Source organism: Zea mays, chromosome 9, assembly GCF_902167145.1.
Source record: "Zea mays cultivar B73 chromosome 9, Zm-B73-REFERENCE-NAM-5.0, whole genome shotgun sequence".
Taxonomy (NCBI): Eukaryota; Viridiplantae; Streptophyta; class Magnoliopsida; order Poales; family Poaceae; genus Zea; species Zea mays.
In genome coordinates this window covers 21,031,438-21,055,288 of record NC_050104.1, presented here as the reverse complement: position 1 = coordinate 21,055,288, position 23,851 = coordinate 21,031,438, and the positions used below count along the sequence as shown (strand labels likewise).

The following is a 23,851-nucleotide window of genomic DNA, read 5'->3' as shown; positions in this document are numbered from 1 at the left end:
AATTTTGATATCTTAAATTGGTGGCATGAGCATAAACTAATCTATCCAATTCTTTTAATTATGGCTAGAGACATTATGTATGTTCCTGCCTTAACTACTTTGATGTCTACTTTCAATTTGTCTGGCAGGATTCTTGAGGATCGGCGACGACGCTTGAACGCAGAGAAAGTGGAGATGTTGGTATGCATCAAACTTTGAGAGTTATGCCAACAACGGGCACAACATGCTGTGGTGGACAATGAGTTAGAAGAGTCCTTCAAGGAGCTCTTGATGGATGAAGAAGGATTAGAAGGTGCTGCTGCTGCTGCCTGAGTTTGTATTGATCCTGCGAGGCTATGACTGTGAAGTGTAAAGTGTTTATGAATTCTAATATGATCTAACACTTTGACTTGTAGCAACTTTGAATATTTGAATTATAAACTGTGCCGGCCATACTCGTTTTTCCTTTCTAGGTTTTCCCACGAGGTGTAAGTTTTATCTAGAAAGGTTTGTAATGAGACGACACTGCACTAACAGTTCAAAATTTCTATATATTTTGTTCAAACTGTGTCGAATATTGAAACTGTGCATGTGAATTTGAGTTTGATCTTTGTTTTCTAGGTAAACTATGTTGTAATGCAAAAATATGATAGGTTTTTTCTGTTACCTGGTTTTAGACTGGCCCGACACTCTTTTAGGTTAGAGCTTTTTGGTCTAACTCAGCCCAAAAAACGGTCCGAAGGGCCATGGCTTGGCCCCGGCACGCAGCAGGCCCGCCCTGGTTGTGTCGTTCCCTACGACTATGTTCGTTTGATCCCAAAATCATAGGGATTGAGGGAGATTAATCCCCTACAAGTCAAAATCATTCCCAATCCCTTTCAATCTCCCTCAATCTCTATGGGTTGGCACAAAACGAACATGGCCTAATGGTGCCCGGTGCTCTTCTATACCGGGAAGTACATGAAAAATGAGATGGCCTACATTGCACACTTGAGGAAATGAGGATCGTATTGAAGAGAGGAAGCGTGGTTCCTCCTTACCCCCAATACCTTGCATGTTCATACAAATTTGCTGAAAACTGTGCTATATCTGTACGTCGAACATCAATTTCACTCGCGAAACGGCTATTCTGGACGCTGGGTGCAAATCCAAGAGCTGGAGTTGTTGAGCAAACTGGCCAAGTCACGCAGAAGTAACGCAGGACGCTCACGAACCAAACCACGTCACGCGTCCCACCTGGCCTCCTCCCATTGGCCCCTGCGTCCCAAACGCGCCCTCCACCCTCCGATCACGTGGCGTGGACAAACGGACGGCGCAGAACTTCCCCGCCACATAGGCACGCGCGCCAGCCCGAACCGAACCAAACCAGCCCTGACCATTTCAGTTCGGCTGCTGCAAGAACCGAACAGAGCAGCTGCGACGAGCCCAACCAGTGAGGGGGAGAGATGGCCCGTCGCGCCGTCGCCTTGCTCGTCGCCGTCGCGCTCGCGACCGTGCTCCTGCATACGGCGGAGGTTGCGGCGGGGCAGAAGAAGCCGGCGACGGCCGCGAGGCGGGAGGACATCCCCTACATCCGGTGCCAGGTGTGCGAGCGGATCGCGCGCGAGATCTCCGCGCAGGTCGCCAAGAAGCACCAGGCTCTCCCGCCCTCCAAGAAGGTAACTCTGCTCTCTGCTCAGGGTGCGTGCTGATGAAATTGGGGACTCGGGGTGCGAGGCGGTGTGGTGTGGTGGGCTGATGATCTGGGGTCTCGGGGTGCCTCCGTGCCTGTAGGTACCGGAGATCGAGATCATCGAGGTCGCGGAGAATGTCTGCAACCTAAAGAAGCAGGAGGCGGATTGGATGCTTCGGATCGATATCGTCGAGAAAGGCGACAAGCTCGAGGTAAATCGGCACTCTCTGTTGTTAATTGAAGTTGGTGCGGCGTGGCGGGATTCCATACCTGTTGGTGCTCGACGCTTTTCTAAATCTTCAAAATTCGGGTTATTCTCAAATGCAAACCGCTCGTATTAAATACTGCAAATAGCTCGTGTTACATATCGACTTGGGAGTGATCAAACATGTATCGTGTATGAAATCCCAGTCCGAATGGATTATGCCTATGTTTTTTGGTGTTTCGCTGAAGTTTCTCGGTGTGGCTGAAATTCTTAAACTCAGCAGTTTGATATATGTGAACTTGTTATGTGAAAGGTGTCATTTATTCCATGTTTCCATAATGTTTGCAGAGTGCTGTAAGTATAACTAGTAACTGATGTGTGCCTCGCGCGCAGAAAACATTTGTAGTATGAGGGGCAACAACATTATATATTTTTAAGATAACATGTTCATGTATATTGTAGTTTGTATATGTACGTACAAAAGATATAACAATTGGATAGATCCATTAGTTGGTTCCGAAACAAACAAACTGATCTAAAATTAAACTTTGGCGTGGAGGGAAAGGAAGCAAACTTAAGATATTCATGCCCGAATCCAGCCCGCGTGGGCATTGCAGCTGCGTTTGATGGGTGAGGCGAGAGAGGGAAGCGGCTTCGAGCGGTGGTTCGTGTACGTACATGACATCGTTTGGGAGGTGTTTGAGGCTCTAGAGTCGATCCGTACAGGCACCGCAGCGGCGTTTAAGGGGAGAGGGGGAAAGGGCTACCGGCCATGTGAGGCCGATATCTAACTGTCTCAATGTTCAGTTAACTATCTAGGCATCTCGTAAACAGTGTAATTATATGTGCTCAGTGAACTCTATGTTTAGTGACCTTAGTACCTCAATGTTCAGTTTATCTATTTTTTTTACCGAAAGCTTAAGGATGGCTCGATTGCTTTCATATTTGATTTCAGCTTCCATCTTGAGTATTTAATATATCTGACTTTGTGAATTCTGAGTAACCAAAAAATTAGTAAATTATTTATTCTATAATGCGTGAGGTAAAGAGGGAGACATTGCTGGGGAGCGTAACACTCCGTTTTTGAGTTGTGGAGCTTGTCATGAATAACTATGAGGTTCTGGGTTTTTTCCTCACACACTGGAGAGGCATTATTGTACCCAGTTAGCCCGCAGATGCATAAGAAGTCTGCTTCTAGTATGCTAATTTATGAATTTATGATGAGCAAATGGAATTTGTGGTGAGGGAATGGATGATGAACCCAAATTATTGCACTAAATCTTCTAATTGCAAAATTGAAAAAGTGATAGACACCAAAACGTTTACATCTCCAAAGAAAAGCAAGTTGCAAACCTGAATAGGTATTCATCTTCACAAAAAAAAATCATCAATGCAGATACTGAAACACCAATCTGACACTAGAAAAAAAATTAAATATAAATTACTGTTTAGGTGAGCAACAGAAAGAAAACTGTCGCTCAGCGCTAGACTACCTGGAGCAGTGGAGCTGCAACTGGATTTGTCAGCACTGGTGCGTGAAGCACATACCTTCCGCTGCCCGAACCTAGGGCTCACCAGCTGGGTGGGCCTTCCTATCCATGATGCCAACTTCTGATGGGGCTGATCTGTGTTCGTGGGGCCAGGTGGCATTGCATATGATGGTCCGGTGTTTGTCCCATCAGAACCAAGTGTGAATAGAGACGAGAGCCTGTCAATTGCTATCTCGTCGCAGGCGCTGAGCACATGGAGAAGTTCAGGAAGCTAATCCACGATGCTTTAATCGGTGCCAACTATTGAAGGAGGATGTTATAGGGCGAGAGGCTCTATGCCCTGCCCAAATTCTCAGATAAAATACTAAAGTTTCAAGTGAACCCAGTGGCTGCACTTCACTTTTGAAGACTTGCAGAGTAAATTCATGGTCATCTCATTTTGTGAGATCAAATATAAAGAAAGGGTATAAATTATATGAAGAGAAATAGTAAAAATCATTGTTAGGAACAAACTCCAATAGCAGTATCTACTTGTACTCGCAGACATAGCTCAGTTTGAGCTGCGATTGCAACAGATTATACTCTATCAGGTTGACTGAGGTCTTCTTAGTGGCGAATCTTGGATCTTCTGCACATGTTGGTCACAACAGGTGCAGCAACCAAAAGAAAAGTCAAGGTTAAACACAGCAAGCTGCTGCTTGTTTGGTTTCTTATGTAGAATGCATGAGGACTTCTGCATATTTTGTAATTATAAAAAAAATAGAATAAAAGTTCCTGCAAAATTATACGGATATGTGACACCGGAATTCCAATAGAAAAAGATGGAGAAAATTGAAGGAAGCAATAATCAGAGCGTACATCAGGAGCCGAGTTGCGAAGGGAGAGAGAGAGAGAGAGAGAGAGAGAGAGAGAGAGAGAGAGAGAGAGAGAGAGAGAGAGGTCCCAGGTGATGGAGCATTCTTGATTGATGCCCTTCTCGCCGCTTCACAAGGAGACGGCGACGAGCGTCTCCAAAGCCGTCGCTCCACAGGGTGCTCGACGTCCCGGCTCGAGTGAAGGTACGCTCAATCCAAGACCGAGAGGTTGAAACCCTAGCTAAGAGTATGTGTTAACGACGGGAAACTGGGGTGGAGGTATTCGTACGCTATACGCCTTATTGGAACTTTCCAGGCGTATGTAGGCATGGGTAGGCTGAGAAGCAGACTCGGTTGTAGATGAAATATCGTGCAGACCCTATTTTTTTCGTCGACGTGGACGGACGTGGGCGCACGTTTGCGTCCCGCTTTGTATAGTAGTAATTGTAGTGGCCTTGTTTTCCCCCTTGTGACACTGTCGAGACCCATTCTTCACTGTGTTTGCCTTGGTGTGAAGTTATACCTGACAGGAATTATACGTTCGACTAGTAGTTTCTTTGCTCTAGGCAGCGAGATAAAAAACTGCCCTACATGTTTCTGACTGGTGTAGCTTCGTGTTTAACTGTGAGGTCTACGCAGATGTATAATGTAAGTCTGGTACTGATATATATGTTTGTTTTGCAGCTTGTTGAGCAAGATGAGGAAGGGCATTGCAATGCAGAATGCAAGACCATTGAGCGTGCATGTCAGGAGGTGGTTTCATCTATATATTTTGAACTCTATTGATTTTTTTTATGAAGCTTGTTAATGTTCGCCTTCTGCTTTTTCGTTAATCACTGACCGACACTATCTTTATTAAGCATTGTCATATTGGATTTTGCTGAATTGAGTTCATTGCAGGTGATAGGATATGCTGATACCGATGTTGCTGAGTTTGTATACAAAAATAACCCCTCGGTCGATCAGCTTATGAAATTTCTCTGCAAAGATCTTTCGAAAGCATGTGCCAAGGACCCACCGCCAGTTCCAAAAGTGAGTTGTTGGAGCCTTCCTTGTCTGAAATTGAGCTTTAGCTGCTATTAAATTTTCTAAAGTGATAATTAGGATACTTTGCTGTCAAGCCTTATTTTAGTTTGACAATACCCTGTTAAGTTAAAATATACAATACTTCGTTGCTGTTCTTAATGAAACTGAATCACATTCTATTAAGTATTCTGTAGTGAATCCAGTTGTTTCCTGACTTGTACATGTTGCAGTTCTTTGGTGAAAATGTTGCAATATGTTCAAGACCCCTCCCCTCCCTAAAGCCTTGTTTAGTTGCATAGGGATTGGAGGGGATCAAAGGGGATTAAATCCCGTCCTATTCAATTTTGACTAGCAAGGGATTTAATCCCCTCCAATCCTTTTCGATCCATTCCTGACCGAACAATCCTTAAGGCAATGTTCGGTTACTAGTGGTTTGAGGGGGATTGAAAGGGATTAAATCCCATCCTAATCAAAATTGAATAGGAGGGGATTTAATCCTCTTTAATCCCCTCCAACCCCCTAGCAACCGAACAAGCTCTAAAGCCTTGTTCGGTTTGACAGGGACCGAAGGAGATTGAGGGGCTTGTTCGGTTAGTGATGGATTGAGGGGGATTAAATCCCCTCCAATCCCCTCAATCCATTTCAAACCGAACAAGCCATCAGGGGATTAAATCCTCTTCTATTCAATTTTGACTAGGAGGGGATTTAATCTCCTCCAATCCTCTCAAGCCACCCCTAACCGAACAAGCGGCTTTGTTTGGGTACTCTAATATTGACCTCGATCCACATGGGGTGTAAATTAGTTTAAGTTACACCCCAATCCACCTCAATACATGTTGATTGGGGTCAATACTAGAGTACCCAAATTAGGCCTAACCGGGAACGAGCCTTAGCAAAGGAATTGCATGTTATCTTTTGAAGGATGTGATTGCATGATTTTAGCTACGCCTGTTACATGCCCTCTTTAGACGTTTCACTTGTAAAAAAATAGCTACAACTAGCCCGTGAGGTTTTGGGACATGAGTGTCAAGATAAGTACCACATCTCATTCGGAGATATCATTATGAGTTTTACAGGATCGTGTCCCTGGGGAACCATTTGCAAGGAAGCCATCAAAGGATGCTGAGATGGAAAAGATATTGAGATCAATGGAGGTAGATACTTTACCTTTAGCCAGTTTTTTACTTTATCCAAGTGGATTTAAAATGTTGCAAAATACTTATTGTGGGTGATGGCAGGGTATGCCGGGAGCCCCAAGCATGAAAATGTACTCCAGGGACGATCTGATGAAAAATAACTTTGGTACTGAAGACGACGACGAGGAGGATGATGAAGATGAGGATGACAACTTCCCAAAGAACTTGGTAATGATGATTCAGATGATCTGAGTGAACATTTCCACTTCCAAGTTAGACATCTAATCGCACCTACTCGTGCAGGGGAAAGCTCTGAAAAACAAGGGCTCTCAAAAGAAAGATTTGAAACAGCAAGTCGTGCAGCAGTTCAAGGATACCAGCAAGAAGTTGAAAGGGCATGTAAACAAGGTGTCCGGTATGGTAAAGAAATGGTGGAAAGGGGCAAAGAAGCCTGCCAAATCCAGCAAAAGCAAAACTGAGCTCTGAAGCATTGTTGAATCACGTCAGTAAATCTCATCCGTCTTCCACTTCTCCTGGAGCAAAGTTTTAGATGGTTATCGGAAGATAAAAGTTACAGCAACGCAACCAGGGCTTTTGTTAGAGAGTTTAGCTACATAAAACGTGTACAATTGTTTGTTTTTAACTTCTGTTATTTGCAGTGTACACTAGTAAAAGAACTGAACTCCGATGATAGTTTTTTTCCAGATTAGTCGTGTCCCAATTGGTCGTTATAGTGTTTGATACTCTATAAAACTAAACAGCTGGTGACGCCAGGGAATTAGTTTATTGGCTATGCATAATCGAACTTTTCACTAATTAATGACTTGCTGTCAAGTTTATCTGTGCTGCTGGAGGTTCACACAGGTAGACATTGCCCAAATTTGTGTTTGTTCCCTAAAATTATCTTGTCCCCGTTGAGAAGAGAAGTATTATTCTAGAGTCACACAAGCTGAAACTGAATCGGCCCCAATTTGGAAACGGGAGGTCGCCTCCGCATCGCGGGAATAGAAGCGTCTCTCCGACGAGCAGCTGCTATCCTCATTCCTTCCGGGGAGAGGAGTAACTCTCTCTCCCGTCGCCGGGATCCCGCCGGTGACAATGGTGAGGTGCCTGCCGCCGCCCGCGGACGACGAGATACCCTTTGGACACGACGTCGTTGCCTTGTCCTTCTTCGTGGCGTGTGTGGCCGCCACCGTCGCGCTCGCGTCGTCCATGTGCTCGGCATGTGGCCGCAAGCCGAAGGCAGCCATCCATGCAGACTCAGCCGCTTCGGACCAGCCGGGACGGGCTCCGTCTCCGACGGCGGCGGAAGCCAGGAGGCTAGCGCCGAGGAGGCGGAGGAGGAGGTGGTGAGACTGTCACCGGAGCTGGCGACGCACGACGCCATCGACCCGGTGACGCTGCCGTCGTCGACGTCGAAGCGGCGTCTGTCCATCAGCGTGAGCAAGAAGCTGAGCATGAACATCCCGGACAAGCTGCGGCTGAGCCGGCGGAAGCACAAGGACCACCACCACAAGGTGGAGTCGGAGGACACGCTGTGGAAGAAGGGCATCATCCCTGGGGAGAAGTGCAGGATCCCGGGCGAGAGGGAGGCGGAGCCCGTCGACCCCGCCACGAGATCGCCGCCGGCAGCTTCCGCCGGTCCAGCTACTCCCAGCCCGTGTCGTGGTCGAGCTCGTTCGTCGTGTACCACCACCAACAGCAGCAGCACGACGCCCCGGCCGCCTTGCACACCTCGGATTCTTGACAGACCCCCAGAGACCCGAGTATAATAATACTGTTACGTACGTGTGTAGGCGTCGAAGGGGAGAAGGATGCTACTATGCCTGCGGGGTGTAACGTGCATTCAAATTCAGATGTAATTGCTCTATAATTTTATTGTGTCATGTCCTCGTGTTTTAGTGTCTCATGTCCTCAATTATCTTTTATGGAATTGTGTGGTCTGGATGCATGGAAAATTCACGGAGGGGATGCACAACAAATCCAAAATCCCCAAGCAGCAGAAGCTGGCCTCCATTGCTTCTGGCTTCTGCGCACGAGAAAGAACTGAAGGGGGGAGGGCATGTAATCCCCAGTGCAGCGCTTCGGTTTGTTCAGGTGACGATTTTTTTTTCCTGTGTGGATGATGTGTAAGGATCAATGATCACCGAGACTGAATCAATGAAACAGTGTGCTCCCTTGAGTACTAAGACTGAATCAATGATCAGTTGTGGCTGTGTAAGGATAATGTCGCTTATTCGGTAAATGTGATCACGCTATCTGTTTATGCACAGAACATTTGCTACTTGAATTGTTTGCTTGTGTTCACCTTTGAACTTTGGATAGTTACACAATCAATGGCTGGAGTCTGGAGATGAGGTGATCTTATAGCAACGGTTAGATTGTTTGAAGGTTAGTACAGTATTCCGAACACTGTTATTGGGGTAGTGGGAGGTGTGAACAGGAGAAAGTGGTTGGCTTTACTTGTAAAGGTGACGCACTGAATAATTGTTTTTTTCCACCTTATTGTTATAATTACCACCGTAACTATGAATCGTGGACCCATCCAAGTCTATAAAAAATGAACCTAACGCTAATTTTATAAACCCCTTTCATTGTAAGGGCAAGTGCAACTTGAATCTCTTGCATGGTATTTCAAGTTTATGAGGTGCAAAGACTCAATCAATTCTGTGTCTACGTAGATTTTATACGGTTTTAATTAAAATGTTTATAATAGAAACGAGCTAAAAGGCTAGATGTTTGATAGTCTGCAGTAGTTTCTATTGGTCAGAAGCTAAAAAAAAGCTAAAACAAACATGGCCTTAACCACCTGAGCTAACGTTTATATGTATCTACATGATGCACAATAACTACAGTAATGTATGGATAATTAACTAGTATAAATAGATGATAAACTAGTATAAATAGATGCAAATAGAGGGGTTGGAGCTTCAGATTAAAGCTGACTATTTAGACTGCTACAACTGTGTTCTATATAAAAAAAAGTTGTACTTGCAAGCTAGAGACTATTCACTTATAGCAGCCGGCTGTAGCTGAATTAGCCACAGCCACAGGGAGCTCTGCAGCACAGGCAGCCGAACACCGGCAAGTCAACTCTTCTGCGCGTCCCATTCACGACTTGCTGATATCTTTTTGCTTTGCCTGCATCCGGATCTCCTTCTCCAACTGGTCTCTCATTCAGCCCAGCTTCGCCTTTGACCCGAGGAACAAGACAGATCCTCAGGAGAAGATCGCAGTTCTCACAATTCTAATCAGGCAAGTGTTGTACTTGTTAGTTACCATACACGTTTATGTTTCGTCCTGCGACCTAGCTTGAAGTCAATTTTCATTGGATCCGTGATCTCGTTTCCAAAAAAAAGTTTGAAACTGGATCTGAGTTGAAGATCTTGGTCCGTAGTTACCCCAGTACCCCACCTTTACTTAGATCTGAGCATGTAAGGTACTCTTTTTGTTTCCTTCTGCAATTTTATGCTATGTCATTTAGTTGTTTTTAGTTTGATTGAGAAGCACGTGAAGAGTAATTTCGGTAAATAGAGAGGATCGGTGCTTCAAAATGGAGTATGAGTTTATTATGACCTTTTGAGATTCCAAATACTGTCGACTTTATGATAAAATACTTGAAAGTTGAAACTGTCCTTTCTGGTAAGTCCGTAACTCTTTCGAAGTTCTGAAGTTGCATTTGCACAGGAGCAACCAAACATCAAGTTAAGAGATCAGGGATATTGATCCTTGAAGTAGTTATTGAAATCGGATACTAGCGTGATGTGGTAAAGACTAAAGAAGCATTGTTGTATTGCATTCATCCCAAGTATGTAGTGTTAAAGTCTCAGGCACTTGTTTTTTGTTGCCGAAGTAGCAATTTGGTGTAGTTCAGTTTTGTAAAACAAGGGAACACAACCACCTAATATGAAACACATGAAACAAATGTCATTTCTTACATAACATCAAAAAAAAATTGTTTCAGAAGAGTTAAAATTTTGGTTTGCTCTCTCTCTCTCTCTCTCTCCCGACAGGACCTTGTTCTGTATATCTGCAAGGAAACTGTATTTTCTGTTTATGTTACATTGTACATGTCCTGCTTTGGCTCGTCCTTTGCAAACAAATCTCTTATGTGTTGTCATATGCACATTTTTCTTTATTAACAATGGCACACATTTTTAACTCTGCAAGACTGCAACTTATTGGCTCTTGCACTATTCAAACAATTAACTATGTGTTGTACAGGAATATTCTTGATTCCATGGCTGGCACAACAACTGTTGTAGGATGGGTTGTTTCACCTATTCTTAGGAAAATGCTTTCTCTGGTGCAGTCCTATGTATCAAGTCAGTACAACTGGAAGTCTAATATGGTGTCCGACCTCAAGAATTTGGAGGCTACATTAATGGAGGTACTCCTGGTAGTTGATGAAGCTGAAAGGCGACATTTAAAGGACAGGAATCAGGTAGCATTGTTGTGCCAAATGAGAGAAGCAGTTTGTGACACAGAAGATGTGTTAGATAAGTTTGACTATAAACTTATAAGAGAAAAAGTTGAGCACCAAAGCATGGCTAGGAGCATAGTTGCCTCTTCGCTTTCTCTTGGTAAGCGTTTAGTTGGCCTTGACAAGTTGAGATCAGAACTACATATGGTTATCAAAAGCATGGCCAGAGTTAAATCTTGTGCAGAGATGTTTGCAAGTGTTATGGCAGTTGAGAGCACTAACTCCATTAAGCCTTCTGATTGTGTTGGAACTAGAGTCACTGGGTCTTTTCCACGTGAAGGAACCATTTTTGGACGAAAGGAGGAGGTTGATGAACTAGTCAGTTGGTTGCTGCACAGAAGGAATATAAATCCATCAAATGATGAAGGATCATTCACTATACAACTGCATTCTATACATTCAAAAAAAAATATAGAGTTGCATTCTATTGTTGGTATTGGAGGCATCGGCAAGACTACAGTAGCTCAAAGCATCTATAACGATCAGAGAATAGTAAACGCTTTTGATAAGAGGATGTGGGTTTCTGTTTCACATAACTTTGACAAGATTAATCTAATTAAGGAGATAATTGCGCATGCATCTGATGATAAGAACATCAAATTGATACATTTCAATTTCAATATGCTCCAAGAAGAACTTCAAAGAATAATTTCTAACAAGAAATTTCTATTAGTGTTGGATGATGTGTGGTATGACGAGAGTTATGGGGAACACATTAACAGAGAGAAGTGGTGGGAACTGATAGCTCCCATGGAAAATGCAGTGGCAGGAAGCAAGATACTAGTAACAACAAGGATGGAATTAGTAGCAAAAGTGCTGGACAGCAGCAGATCATTCTTACATGGCCTTGGACAGGATGATAGCTGGGCACTCTTCAGACATTGCCACAATTCTATTTTAAGTTCTTCAACACTAGAGAGCATTGGAATGCAAATTGTTCGGAAACTTAATGGTTCACCTCTAGCTCTGAATGTCATAGGAAGGCATTTATACGGCAGACACAAAGTGGCAGAGTGGAATGAAGTTCTTCATAGCAATATCCTCAATTCAGACGACATGTTAACGATATTGCGGCCAAGCTATGAAGGTTTACCAGTACATCTCCAGCGCTGCTTTTCTTATTGCAGTTTATTCCCAAAAGGTTATCACATTGATCCGGAAAAGCTGATATATATGTGGATAGCTCAGGATTTTATTGACACTAAAGGAAGCACAAACAAGTCTTTGAAAGATTCTGGAAGAAGCTACTTCGATGAATTGCTGTCTAGATCATTTTTTCAAATGCTTAAACCTGGCAGCGAAACATTTTACGTTATGCATGATATAATGAGTGACCTGGCACTTCATGTTTCTCAGGGTGAATGCCTTAGGGTTGAGTGTGAGTCTATGGAGCCAATGCCTCTTTATACTCAACATTTGTCCATTTATAGTGAAAACCTGGAAAATCTTGTGAATTGTGATCTGCCAAAATTGCGTTCATTGATAGTTTTGAACAAATCCTGGTTTTGCTCCAAAATCTGTCTGAATCATGCTATACTTGGCAAGCTTAAGAGTGTCCGGGTGTTGGATATAACCGGTTGTTGTTTAGAACAATTACCCGATGCTGTCAATCGGTTGATTCACCTTCGTTACCTAGGTATACGCTGAACTTTGCACCCGTTACCAAGAAAGATGTTAATGTATCATTTACAGGCATTGTTTGTGCAGTATCACTCATGTTATTCCCAAAGGGGATATAACAGTTCTTCAATGCAAATTGCAAAGACTTTTAGAGGCCATTTCCATCTTCCAGAAAGCATCAATAAACTTGTCAATCTGGTCCATGTTGACGTAGAGAAGGCATATGTTCTTATGTTATCCAGCACTCTCAAGCTTCCATTTGTTGAGTGTGCTGGAGAATTCCATGTCAATGATGAGGGAAGTCTACTAGGTCTGAAGGACCTTAACATGATCCGAGGACATCTCACACTTCTGTCCCTAGATAAGGTGCAAAACAAAGAGGAAGCTTCTAAGGCTCATCTACACCATAAGGAGCACATAATGAAGTTGGAGCTACAATGGGGATCGCTTAATTTTGCTAGTTCTACCAAACAGGGTGTTGAGGTGCTCGATGTCCTGAAACCACACTCTGATCTTGAGGAGCTAACTATAAGTGGATATCCTGGTGCTAGGTCTCCTTCTTGGCTGGAGTCTGGTTGGCTGAGCAGACTACAATTTATTTGCCTACGTGATTGCAACAGATGGGAGGTACTTCCACCTTTAGGGGATCTGCCATTACTGAAAACTGTCGAAATACGGCGAATGCAAGGGCTTAGAACACTTGGTCAGAAATTCTTTGGCCGTGCTGGATTTCCATCTTTGGAGAGATTGCTACTAGAGCGGTTACCAGAATTGGAATGGTGTTGTGTCGATAACGACCAAGTGTTTCAGAATCTAAGACATCTATCAGTTGCTGGATGTCCGAAGTTAAGAGAATATCCTACATATCCTTGGACACTTGAACATATAGCTATTCTGGACGAGGAACGAATTCAAGTTAAGACTTTTATTCCTAGTGCTAGAGTATCAAGAACTTTTTGTATCTTGGTATCAAGCTTCTTCCATGTCTTACGTGCACATCACCTAGAATTTGTCGAAGATATGGAGATCTATGTTAACCATGTGGTATGCATGTCCAGAGAAGTGCTAGAAAATCTGAAATCTCTCCAGAATTTGAAAATATATGGCATACATAGGGCCAACACTTGCTCTGTGATTGCAAAATTGTGGGATGAGAATGGGTCAGCTGTGTTTCCTTCATCACTTAGGAGCCTTCAGTTAGTGCAGTGCTACCTGAAACCATCCTATTTCTCCAAGCAGTTGAATAACCTCTCATCACTTGAGACTTTGCGCCTAATAAATTGTGACACCATTGAGATGCCCTGTCCACCAGTAAACATGTGGCACTTGAGGATACTAAAACAGTTGGTCCTTTATAAATGTGATTGGATCACCTTTTTGGAGGGGTCAGAAGCATTGGTTTCCCTGGAAGAAATGGCCATAAGTGACTGTTATGACTTGAAATATGTACCAGATTTAAACAATATGCCATCTCTTGAGAAATTGCATTTGAGACGTTGCCCTCAAGTTATGCGTTTGTCCAGTGCTGATTACCAGACAAGATTGAAGGAACTGGTCATAGAATCTTGTGATGCACTATCATCACTTAGAGAGTTGCAAGGCCTTGTCTCCCTTACTAAGCTTATCGTTGCAAACTGCTCTAAGTTGGAATTGCTGCCTGGTATGGATTCCTTCTGTGCACTTGGGATTCTGATTATTGAGGATTGCCGTCTTCTGAGGTCACTACCAGAGAGAGGTCTTCCTGTATCGCTTAGAACTTTTGTATTGGATGGATGCCATCAAGCATTAGACGAGCAATTTCAGAAGGGGGAAGGTCCAGACTGGAACAAGGTTGCTGCACTTCCAGGATGCATGCGCTATGAACATATGGCAGATGTCGAAGATGAGTCTGTCTGGCATTCATTCTATAACCTTTATTACTTCTAGTATAGCAGCTCTCAGCTGTGCTTATTTTCAATTGTTGTGGCATACCTATACGTCAAGTTTTTTTCAAACACTGGACTGAATTAGATGTAAATTACTTCTTTTCTGTACCTTGTATTTGTATATTGAGGCAAATTCCAGTTTAGAAACTAACCAAGATTTTTCTGTAAATTCAGAAACTTTTCAAGCATTTCTGAAGTTTTGAAATATAGAGACATCTCATGAATTTCCAAACAAAACATAAAGTTGGCATAGCAAGTGTAAAACCACAAACTCTGACACACCAACATAGTTCATTTTATTTATGCGGTATATTCTAGAAGATTTGGAGTTGGTTTGTTGTTTTCTAAAAAATAATCTACATACCTCTGAATTCTTTAAAATTTTGCAAATAAGTGAACTTTTCTTGAATGAATGAATATTCCTCTCACACCTACCAATTATATGTGCCCTCATTTTCTGCCCCCTCTACCATTTTGTTAGGGCTAGTTTGGGAGCCATAAAACCGGATGTGATTGGAGGGGCTAAAATCGCCTTCTGAAAACTAGCCCTTAGTGATCAGTAAACTTCCCCTTCTCTTTTTCTTTGGATTTCACATTCCAGAATTTCGTCTGAGTAGTAAACCATAATATTTACATAGTTGTTTTTCTTATTTATTTACCTTCACTTGTGGCTTACTAGATTACAATTTGGAGTTGGAGATATTTGGTGACACCTACCTCGCTGAAGATATTCATGCTCCTCAATATTTAAGTTTAATCTGAGTAAGGCAAGAAAATTTGTGATCATGTTGAGGCCACAAAGATACATTGACTGTGTTATTTGGTTCCCCCTATTACACAAGCTATTCTTGATTAAACAAGCAGTTGAAATGTTTGATGTTCAGTTGTTTCCCATCCATCAAGTGTTTTGAAACTCTCTTGTTGTTGAATGCCTACTCCACTTCGGTTTGGACAAGCCATTTTGCTGATTACAGTACTGTTAGTTGCCTTGTTTACCTTGAACATGCCTAGCAACACTTAAGGGGTGTTTAGTTTTAGAGACTAATTTTTAGTCCCTTTATTTTATTCTATTTTAATACATAGATTATCAAATACAGAAATGATAATAGAGTTTTATTTCCGTATTTGGCAATTTATGAACTAAAATAGAATAAAATTGGGGACTAAAAATTAGCCCCTATAATCTAAACACCTCCTTAGTTGTATATTTTTATATCTTGAAAACGCTTTCGTGAAATAACTGACTCTGAAATCGAGAAATTTAGATTTATGCCATTATAAAAACTAGGTTTTGCTCGTCCCTAAGATTTTTCTAGCTGTTTACATTCAGATTCAGGTCATGTTGCCAAAGTACCCCTGTCATCCTTGGCCTTTGGTTATGTACATGAAAGGATCATTATTATAACTCTACTCTCAGAACCTTTGCTGCCCCAACGCCATTTTTTTGTACCAGGAAGAGGAAACCCTTCGCCCTTACACTTGCACCCTGCATTTCTTCGCACTCTACAACACTCCATTTTTACATAACGCCCGAGCTAGTGGTGATTTACAGAGATACCATGCTGGCCACTGCATGTTGCTCGCTTATCAGCATTCAGCAGCAGGGGAAGCTTGAGAACAAGCCGCCCTTTCGTCCTGCTCCCGGAACCGGAGTCGCCTCCGGGTTGCTGCTCGTCTGCGGCTGCGCCTCTGCCGTCTGCCCTCGCTTCAGCTTCTGCCGGTGTTGGCACGGCCTTGTTGGCCGCCTCCGCCGATGCCGCTGCTGGCTCCGGCTGGAGGTCCTGCTGAGACGGCTCCTTGGAGTAGTTCATCTTGTCCTCTACCAAGCTGCGCCGCATTAAAGTCGGTCGAGAAGATTCAGCTTTTAAACAACAAGAACGTATCGTATGGAACGAGATGGTGGCGGCGGCGGTACGCAGCGCGTAGTACTTTGGGAAGGCGAAGGAGTAGCTTCCCACTTTCCCTTCATGGCGCCCTCGTGGAGCTCCGGGATGCTCTCGAAGGGCGGCGAGATGACAGGGGCGTCCTTGGCCTTTGCGTCGGCGTCGGTGTTGGCGCCGGCTGCCAGAATGGCTGCACCGACGGCGATCGGCGACTGCCGGCGAACTCGCTCTCTCTTTCTCTCCTCAGGTACGCGAATACTGAAAAAGCAGAAAGCGCTGGAGACAGAGAACTCTGGAAACAGAGAGCTATTTTGTGCCGTGCAAAAGTCACAGCTTTTCTGGCTTTCTTCCTTCTCTTTATTGACTGGTGCTTACACGATCTCACGATCCGATTTCCCCGCCACGCCGTGCACGCTGCGACGCGCCCGCCTAAAGCGCAGGGCCGTTTTCCATCCGGTCATGGCGGAGGACCTAGTCACCACCTTGTGAACGCAGCACAAGTCATGGCGCATGCACCGTTTGTTTACATAATGCAGCAGCTACCTAATAATAGAAGTAAACATGTTCATGCAACTAATACGCACGGGATTAAGTTCAACATTTCACTCCCTAATCCCGCTGCACCTCGACAACTCCTAGTTGCTGACGAAGCTCCAGAAATCTAACACGCCCAAGCGCCTTTGTTAGAATGTCCGCAAGCTGGTCCCTGGTACTCACATGATCAATATCCACTTCACCCTTGTCAACACAATCTCTGATGAAATGGAACCTTGTGTCTATATGCTTGCTTCTGTCATGGTGAACTGGATTCTTGCTCAGAGCTATGGCTGATTTGTTGTCCACTAGAAGTTTGACTGTCGGAGCCTGGATGTTCAATAGTTCTCCCAGAAGCCGGCTAAGCCAGATGCCTTGACATGCTGCATTCGCACTTGCAATATATTCAGCCTCACATGATGATAGGGCCACCACCCGTTGTTTCTGTGATGCCCATGTCACTAAGCTTGATCCCAACAGAAACACACACCCACTGGTGCTCTTCCTGTCGTCAACATCGCCGGCCAGATCACTGTCACTGTAACCTACAAGTTCAGTTGAGCCCTGTCTCTTGTACACACACCCAAACTGTATGGTGCCTGCAAGATATCTCAATATTTGTTTGACAGCAGCCCAATGACTTGCTCTAGGCTCTTCCATATACCTGCTAACAATGCCCACTGCATATGCTATATCTGGCCTTGTATTAACCAAATACCGAAGGCTTCCAATGATACTCCTATACTTGGTTTTGTCAACAGCAGGTGTCTTGTCATTCTTGCTCAACTTCAGTCTATTCTCCATGGGCACAGCACAAGGATTACACCCCTTCATGCCGGCTTGTTCCAGAATTTTCAGAGTGTACGAGCTCTGACACAGCTTTGTCATTCCTGCCTGCTGATTAACTTGTACCCCCAAGTAATAACTGAGTAATCCCAAGTCACTCATACTGAACTTCCCTTTCATCTCCTGCTTGAACAGTTCTATGCTTGCTTTGTTTGAGCCTGTTATTATAAGATCATCAACATAAACACCTACTAGCAGAAAACCATCTCTATCTGACCTCCTGTAAACTGCATGCTCTAGTGGATTTCTCACAAAACCAAGCTTCATCAGTTCACTGTCAAGTTTTGCATTCCATGCCCTTGGGGCCTGACGCAAACCATAAAGAGCCTTTTTCAGTTTTAGCACTTTGTCAACTCCACTTTTGACAACAAATCCTGGAGGTTGTTGAACATACACCTCCTCCCTCAACTCACCATTCAAGAAAGCTGACTTGACATCCATGTGGTGCACTTGCCAACCCTTCTGAGCAGCCAGAGCAATCAACAATCTCACTGTCTCAATTCTTGCAACCGGTGCAAAAACCTCATCAACATCCACCCCCTCACGCTGAGCATATCCCTTCGCTACCAACCGAGCTTTGTGCTTAACCACATTGCCCTCTGGATCCTTTTTCACTTTGAATACCCATTTCAGGCCAATAGCTCGATGGCCAGCAGGTAGTGAAGACAGCTGCCAGGTTTTATTTTCTTCTATTGACTGCATCTCGGCCTCCATGGCTTTTCTCCAACATTGCTCATTCAGAGCAGTCTCAATGCTTCTGGGTTCTTCTGCTGCAAGGTAGCACACCCCACTGTACTCAAAATCAGTAATCTCATCAGTTGTGTCATTGATATTTGCCAATGTTCTGAATCTTTGTGGCACTCCTTTTGAGTTGACAGATTCTCCAGTGAGTGGAGTTGCAAATTCAATTCCTTGCACAGCTGGACTCCCAAGCGGCGTTGCATGGTTTGATGCTCCATCTGAGCCAGCGTCAATAGCCCAATCATCTTGGAGAGGCGATTGTTGATCTGGGGTTGCAGGATCGGCTAGCTGTGCTGCTGCATTTTCTGAATTTTCTGGAGTTGCAGGCTCGGCTGGTACTGTTCCTCTTCCAGCAACCGAGTAAAACTCAATATCAAACACTGGTGTTGCAGATCCTGCTCGAGTTTCTTGTTTCCAGTCCCAAGCTTTACTCTCTTGAAAAATCACATCACGCGATATGTGAAGTTTCTTGGCCACAGGATCATAAACTCGGTACCCCTTTGTGCCTGCCTCATACCCAATAAACACCATTGGTGTTGATCTGTCTGACAGCTTCGAAACACCAGGGCCTATTTTCTTGACATGAGCTACACACCCAAATGTACGTAGATGATGTACTTTGGGTTTTCTGTTATGCCATGCTTCATAAGGTGTCCTCCCTTGTAGACTTTTCGTTGGAGCTCGATTCAGCAGATACACAGCAGTTGTGACTGCTTTGCCCCAAAACTCCCCTGGAACATTCTTGCTTTTCAGTAAACACCTCGCCATTTCCACCACAGTGCGGTTTCTTCTCTCGACAACGCCGTTCTGCTGTGGCGTATATGGCGTGGTAGTGAAGTGCTTAATGCCATGCTCATCACAGTACTCCTTGAAGTCAATACAATTAAACTCACCACCTCTGTCACTGCGAAATGCCCTCAGTCTGCCACCTGACTCAGTTTCAGCTAGCGCCTTCACCTTCTTGAAACAACTGAAAGCTTCATCTTTTGTTGCCAGAAGTTGTATCCACATATATCTACTATGATCATCCACTATAAGCATGAAATAACTCTTACCTCCTGGTGTCTTGGGCCTAATCTGTCCACAGAGATCTGTGTGAAACAGGTCCAAATTCTTGTCTGCTCTGTAATTTGCCACCTGAGGAAACGGCTGTCGTTGTTGCTTGCCAAGAACACATCCATCACAAAACTCTTCCACTCTATCAATCAATGGCATGCCTTCTACCATTTTCTTGACACTAAGATCTCTGAGGGCCCGGAAATTAAGATGGCCATATCTCCCATGCCACATCCAAGCCACATCATCAACCTTAGCTACTAGACAGACAGGTGCTGCAAGACTAGTTTTTAGCAAATATAGTCTGTTCTTGACTCGAGGTGCTTTGGCCAGCAGTGAGCGCTCGACATCAAACACATTGCAAAAACCATCTTCGATCACAACTTTGCATCCACCCTCCTCTAGTTGACCTAAACTAATGATGTTACTCTTTAATTTAGGTATGAAATAAACTTCTGTGAGTACCTTGTGCCCCTTCTGTTTGGCTTGAAGCATTACAGAGCCAATGCCTTCGATCTGGACGAGTGATCCGTCGCCGAACCTCACCGTGCCGCCCACTGATCTGTCCAGCGACACCAGCGCCTCTCGACGTCCCGTCATGTGATTACTGGCGCCCGTGTCAAGGACCCAGACATCATGATCTTCATCATGTTCACTGGGATCAACCTTCATCTCATTGAGATGCATAACATGTCGTGTCATGCACCCCTCGGACGAGTCGACGTCGTGCTGATGGACACGCACGGCGTTCACCGTTGCCAGGAGCAGTGCGGCATCGGTATCGGCCTGCGCATGATGGGCTTCCTCCTTGTGTTCCTTCTTAGATGGACGCTTGCAGTCAACCTTCCAATGGCCGTATATGCCACAATTCCTGCATCGTCCCTTCCACCGTGGAGTGCCTTCAGACGTGAAACGTGGAGTGTACTCCTTCTTCTCGCCACGATCACCACGTCCGCCGCCGCCTCCAAAATCACCACGTCCGCCGCCGCCTCCAAACTTCGACTTCCCAGGCTTTTTCTCACCTCCGGTTGACGACGAGGATTCCGGCAGGAGGCGATGACGATTCCTCGCTGCCCAATCCTCCTGCGTCAACAAGAGTTTACCAGTCTTGTCTGTGACAGCCTCGATGCCCAGGCGATCCTCGGCCAGCTTCAGTCTCCCGACGAGATCCTCAACCGTCAGCTCCTTCAGATCGAGCATTGTCTCGATCGAGATCGCGATCTGTGTGTAGCGCTTCGGCAACACACGCAGCATCTTCTTGACTACACGGATTTCATCTAGGTTCTCACCAGATGTACGCAGATCTGCCGCTAGCGCGTTGATACGCATTGCGAAATCATCCATGTTGGAACCGGACCGCTGACACACGGCGTGTCCGTCGGGGCCGTCCGCACACACGGCGCGCCCACCCAGGCTGTCGGGCCGCGACACACGCGCTCGCACGTATAGCAGCGGGCTTTAGGTCTCTTGGGCCAACACTCCCCCAAAAAGCTAGCCTATCAGGGGGTTGCACCCTCAACCATATAAACCATGCTATCACACCCTCACCACACAATGTGGGACTATTCCCAACAATCTCCCCCTCACACATTGTGAGCCAAGATTTGTCTGAGAATGCACTGGGCCAACCTGGCTCTGATACCAATTGTTGGAACCGGACCGCCGACACACGGCGTGTCCGTCGGGGCCGCCCGCACACACGGCGCGCCCACCGACCGCTGACACACGGCGTGTCCGTCGGGGCCGTCCGCACACACGGCGCGCCCACCCAGGCTGTCGGGCCGCGACACACGCGCTCGCACGTATAGCAGCGGGCTTTAGGTCTCTTGGGCCAACACTCCCCCAAAAAGCTAGCCTATCAGGGGGTTGCACCCTCAACCATATAAACCATGCTATCACACCCTCACCACACAATGTGGGACTATTCCCAACAATCCACCGCCTCGCTTTCCTTAAACTCGATATTCTCGAATTCACGGAGCAGGCGCTGAGCATTGGCTTCCTTCACGCGTTCAGCACCAACGCGCATGCTCTTCACCGCCGTCCACGCATCCTTGACGGTATTCTTCGCGCCCAGCATCTGCCACATTTCCGGGGGCACAGACCGGAGCAGGGCGCTCATGGCCTGCCGGTCTTGCCACCGCTTCACTCCTTCGCCACCGGGCTCGATCGTCTCCCAGATCTCTAGAGCCTCGAAGTTGCATTGCATGAGCATCGCCCACTCCGTGTAATTGGAGCGAGTTAGCATCGGCCACATGAGAGAACCCTCCCGTACGCGATGCCCTGAACTGCTCGGCTGTTCGGCGTCACCTGCCATCTTCTTCGTCTCCAGTGACCAACGCGGTGGAGGCGCTTCTTTCTTGGTGGCTTTGATACCAGATATTGGCGCCGGCTGCCGGAATGGCTGCACCGACGGCGATCGGCGACTGCCGGCGAACTCGCTCTCTCTTTCTCTGCTCAGGTACGCGAATACTGAAAAAGCAGAAAGCGCTGGAGACAGAGAACTCTGGAAACAGAGAGCTATTTTGTGCCGTGCAAAAGTCACAACTTTTCTGGCTTTCTTCCTTCTCTTTATTGACTGGTGCTTACACGATCTCACGATCCGCTTTCCCCGCCACGCCGTGCACGCTGCGACGCGCCCGCCTAAAGCGCAGGGCCGTTTTCCATCCGGTCATGGCGGAGGACCTAGTCACCACCTTGTGAACACAGCACAAGTCATGGCGCATGCACCGTTTGTTTACATCATGCAGCAGCTACCTAATAATAGAAGTAAACATGTTCATGCAACTAATACGCACGGGATTAAGTTCAACAGTCGGCCCCGCTGCTGCTGTTACTGCGTGGCGGCGTGCCGCTGTCCATGACCTCCGGGTGCGCCAGGAAGAAGCCGGTGAAGTCGCCTGACGGTGCGACCTGGAGGCCGAACATCGACTCCGTGGACATCATGCTCCAGTCCTTGTTGGACTCGGACACGTCCCGCTCGAACACCGCCGCCGGGATCCGGCCGGGGTCGCCCGCCTCCTCCTCCTCGGCGCCGCCGCTGCTGCCCAAGCCCCACGACGAGAGCCGCTCCGTGGGCTGCGTCGGCGGCGGCGTGGCCGGCGCCTTGCTGCCGGGTAGCTCGGCGCAGGCGCTGTCCTGCAAGGGCGACGCCATGCGCGCGCACGGCGCGCCTGTCACCGACCTGGACGCGGCCGGCGCGGCGCCACCGTCTAATCCTCGGTTGGTGCCTTGGTGGAGTGGAGCGGAGGCATGCATGCATGGGAGATGGGGGCGGGACGGCCAAACGGGAAAAAAAATTCTGTACATACCGAATATAAACATGATCTTTTACGACCTCTCACATCCACCCCACAAAGACAGATCAAAATTTTACAAAATAACTCTTTAGTAATTTGTTTTTCTTATATTTATATGGAACAGCAGCTGGTGTACAGGAGAGGCTGTAAAAAAAATTCTTTACCTCCGGTATATAAAGAATTTTTTTCGGCCGAACGGGTACACTCGCTATTTTTGGCCCATCAGCGCATCAATGATTAAGATCAAATTTTCACCAAATCTCTACTAATCCTTAAGACGGTAGTGTAGACCAGGCACAACCATGCCCCCGCCTGTATCCCAACCGTCCAATTGTGTCCATCACGACCGTCCGATCCCGCTACCGCAGCTGCAGCCGCCCCCGCTTCCATCCCGACATGCGCGCAGCCGCCCCCAACCCCGCCCCCGCGCAGCCGCCCCTGCCTCCTTCCCCACGTTGCGCACCGCGCAGCCACCCCCCCTTCCATCCCGACATGCGCGCAGCCGCCCCCGACCCCGCCCCCGCGCAGCGCGCAGCTGCCCCTGCCTCCTTCCCCGCACCGCGTAGCCGCCCCCGCCCCCGCCTTCTTCCCCGCGAAGCGCGCAGCCGCCAACGCCCCCGCGCAACGCAGACGCTCGCGCAGCCGCCCCCGCGCAGCCGCCATGCGCGCAGCCGCCTCCATCCTAACAACCATGCGAGATCCTCGCAGCCGCATGCGCATGTCTAGCGCCGGATCTGTCGCATGTAAACAACCATGCCCGCAGCCGCCTCCACCGGATCCGCGACTGCCGTACAACATATCTGCGCGCGCATGTTTAGCCCCCTCTAAATACAGGCCCAGCTACCTGCCCCATCCCATTCACCACCTGCGACTCATCTTCTCCCCTACGAGTCTACCTACACATGATTGTGAGCATTTAGGAGAATCTGAGGAAGGAGGCGAGGAAGGAGGAGGAACAATCCCCGCCAAGGAGAACCTGCCCAAGAAAACCTATTCATTTTAGGTGTGTACTGATGCTACTTGCCCTCAACCATTCTGATTCATGTTGTCCTCTGTTTGATTAGAGTAAACCAATTTGAGAAATAGCACACTTACTGTCGGC

The 23,851-nt window shown here is 46.4% G+C and overlaps 2 protein-coding genes and 2 pseudogenes across 3 annotated transcripts; 3 read left to right on the top strand and 1 right to left on the bottom strand.

Moving 5' to 3' along the window:
* The first annotated feature begins 1,261 nt into the window (after positions 1 to 1,261).
* LOC100191245 (uncharacterized) lies at positions 1,262 to 7,134 on the top strand. Its single transcript, NM_001136679.1, is given in 7 exon segments — positions 1,262 to 1,637; positions 1,753 to 1,863; positions 4,885 to 4,953; positions 5,101 to 5,232; positions 6,303 to 6,380; positions 6,465 to 6,590; positions 6,666 to 7,134. Coding segments are annotated over 7 exon segments (912 nt in total). The 5' UTR covers positions 1,262 to 1,424; the 3' UTR covers positions 6,849 to 7,134.
* Positions 7,135 to 7,278: 144 nt separating this feature from the next.
* LOC103638076 (uncharacterized) lies at positions 7,279 to 8,504 on the top strand (annotated as a pseudogene).
* Positions 8,505 to 9,376: 872 nt separating this feature from the next.
* Positions 9,377 to 15,358, top strand: LOC103638075 (putative disease resistance protein RGA3). Of its 2 annotated transcripts, XR_002265148.3 has the most exons (3): positions 9,377 to 9,617; positions 10,587 to 14,949; positions 15,070 to 15,358. XR_002265148.3 is itself a non-coding variant. In XM_020544327.3 (2 exons), the coding sequence occupies exon 2, from the start codon at positions 10,603 to 10,605 to the stop codon at positions 12,490 to 12,492; it is 1,890 nt and encodes a 629-aa protein (XP_020399916.1). In that variant the 5' UTR covers positions 9,377 to 9,617; positions 10,587 to 10,602; the 3' UTR covers positions 12,493 to 15,319. The 2 variants fall into 2 exon arrangements, 1 of the variants encoding a protein (XP_020399916.1); XM_020544327.3 differs by having other exon boundaries at positions 10,587 to 15,319.
* On the bottom strand, positions 14,587 to 22,606 carry LOC103638074 (uncharacterized; annotated as a pseudogene).
* Positions 22,607 to 23,851: the final 1,245 nt, after the last annotated feature.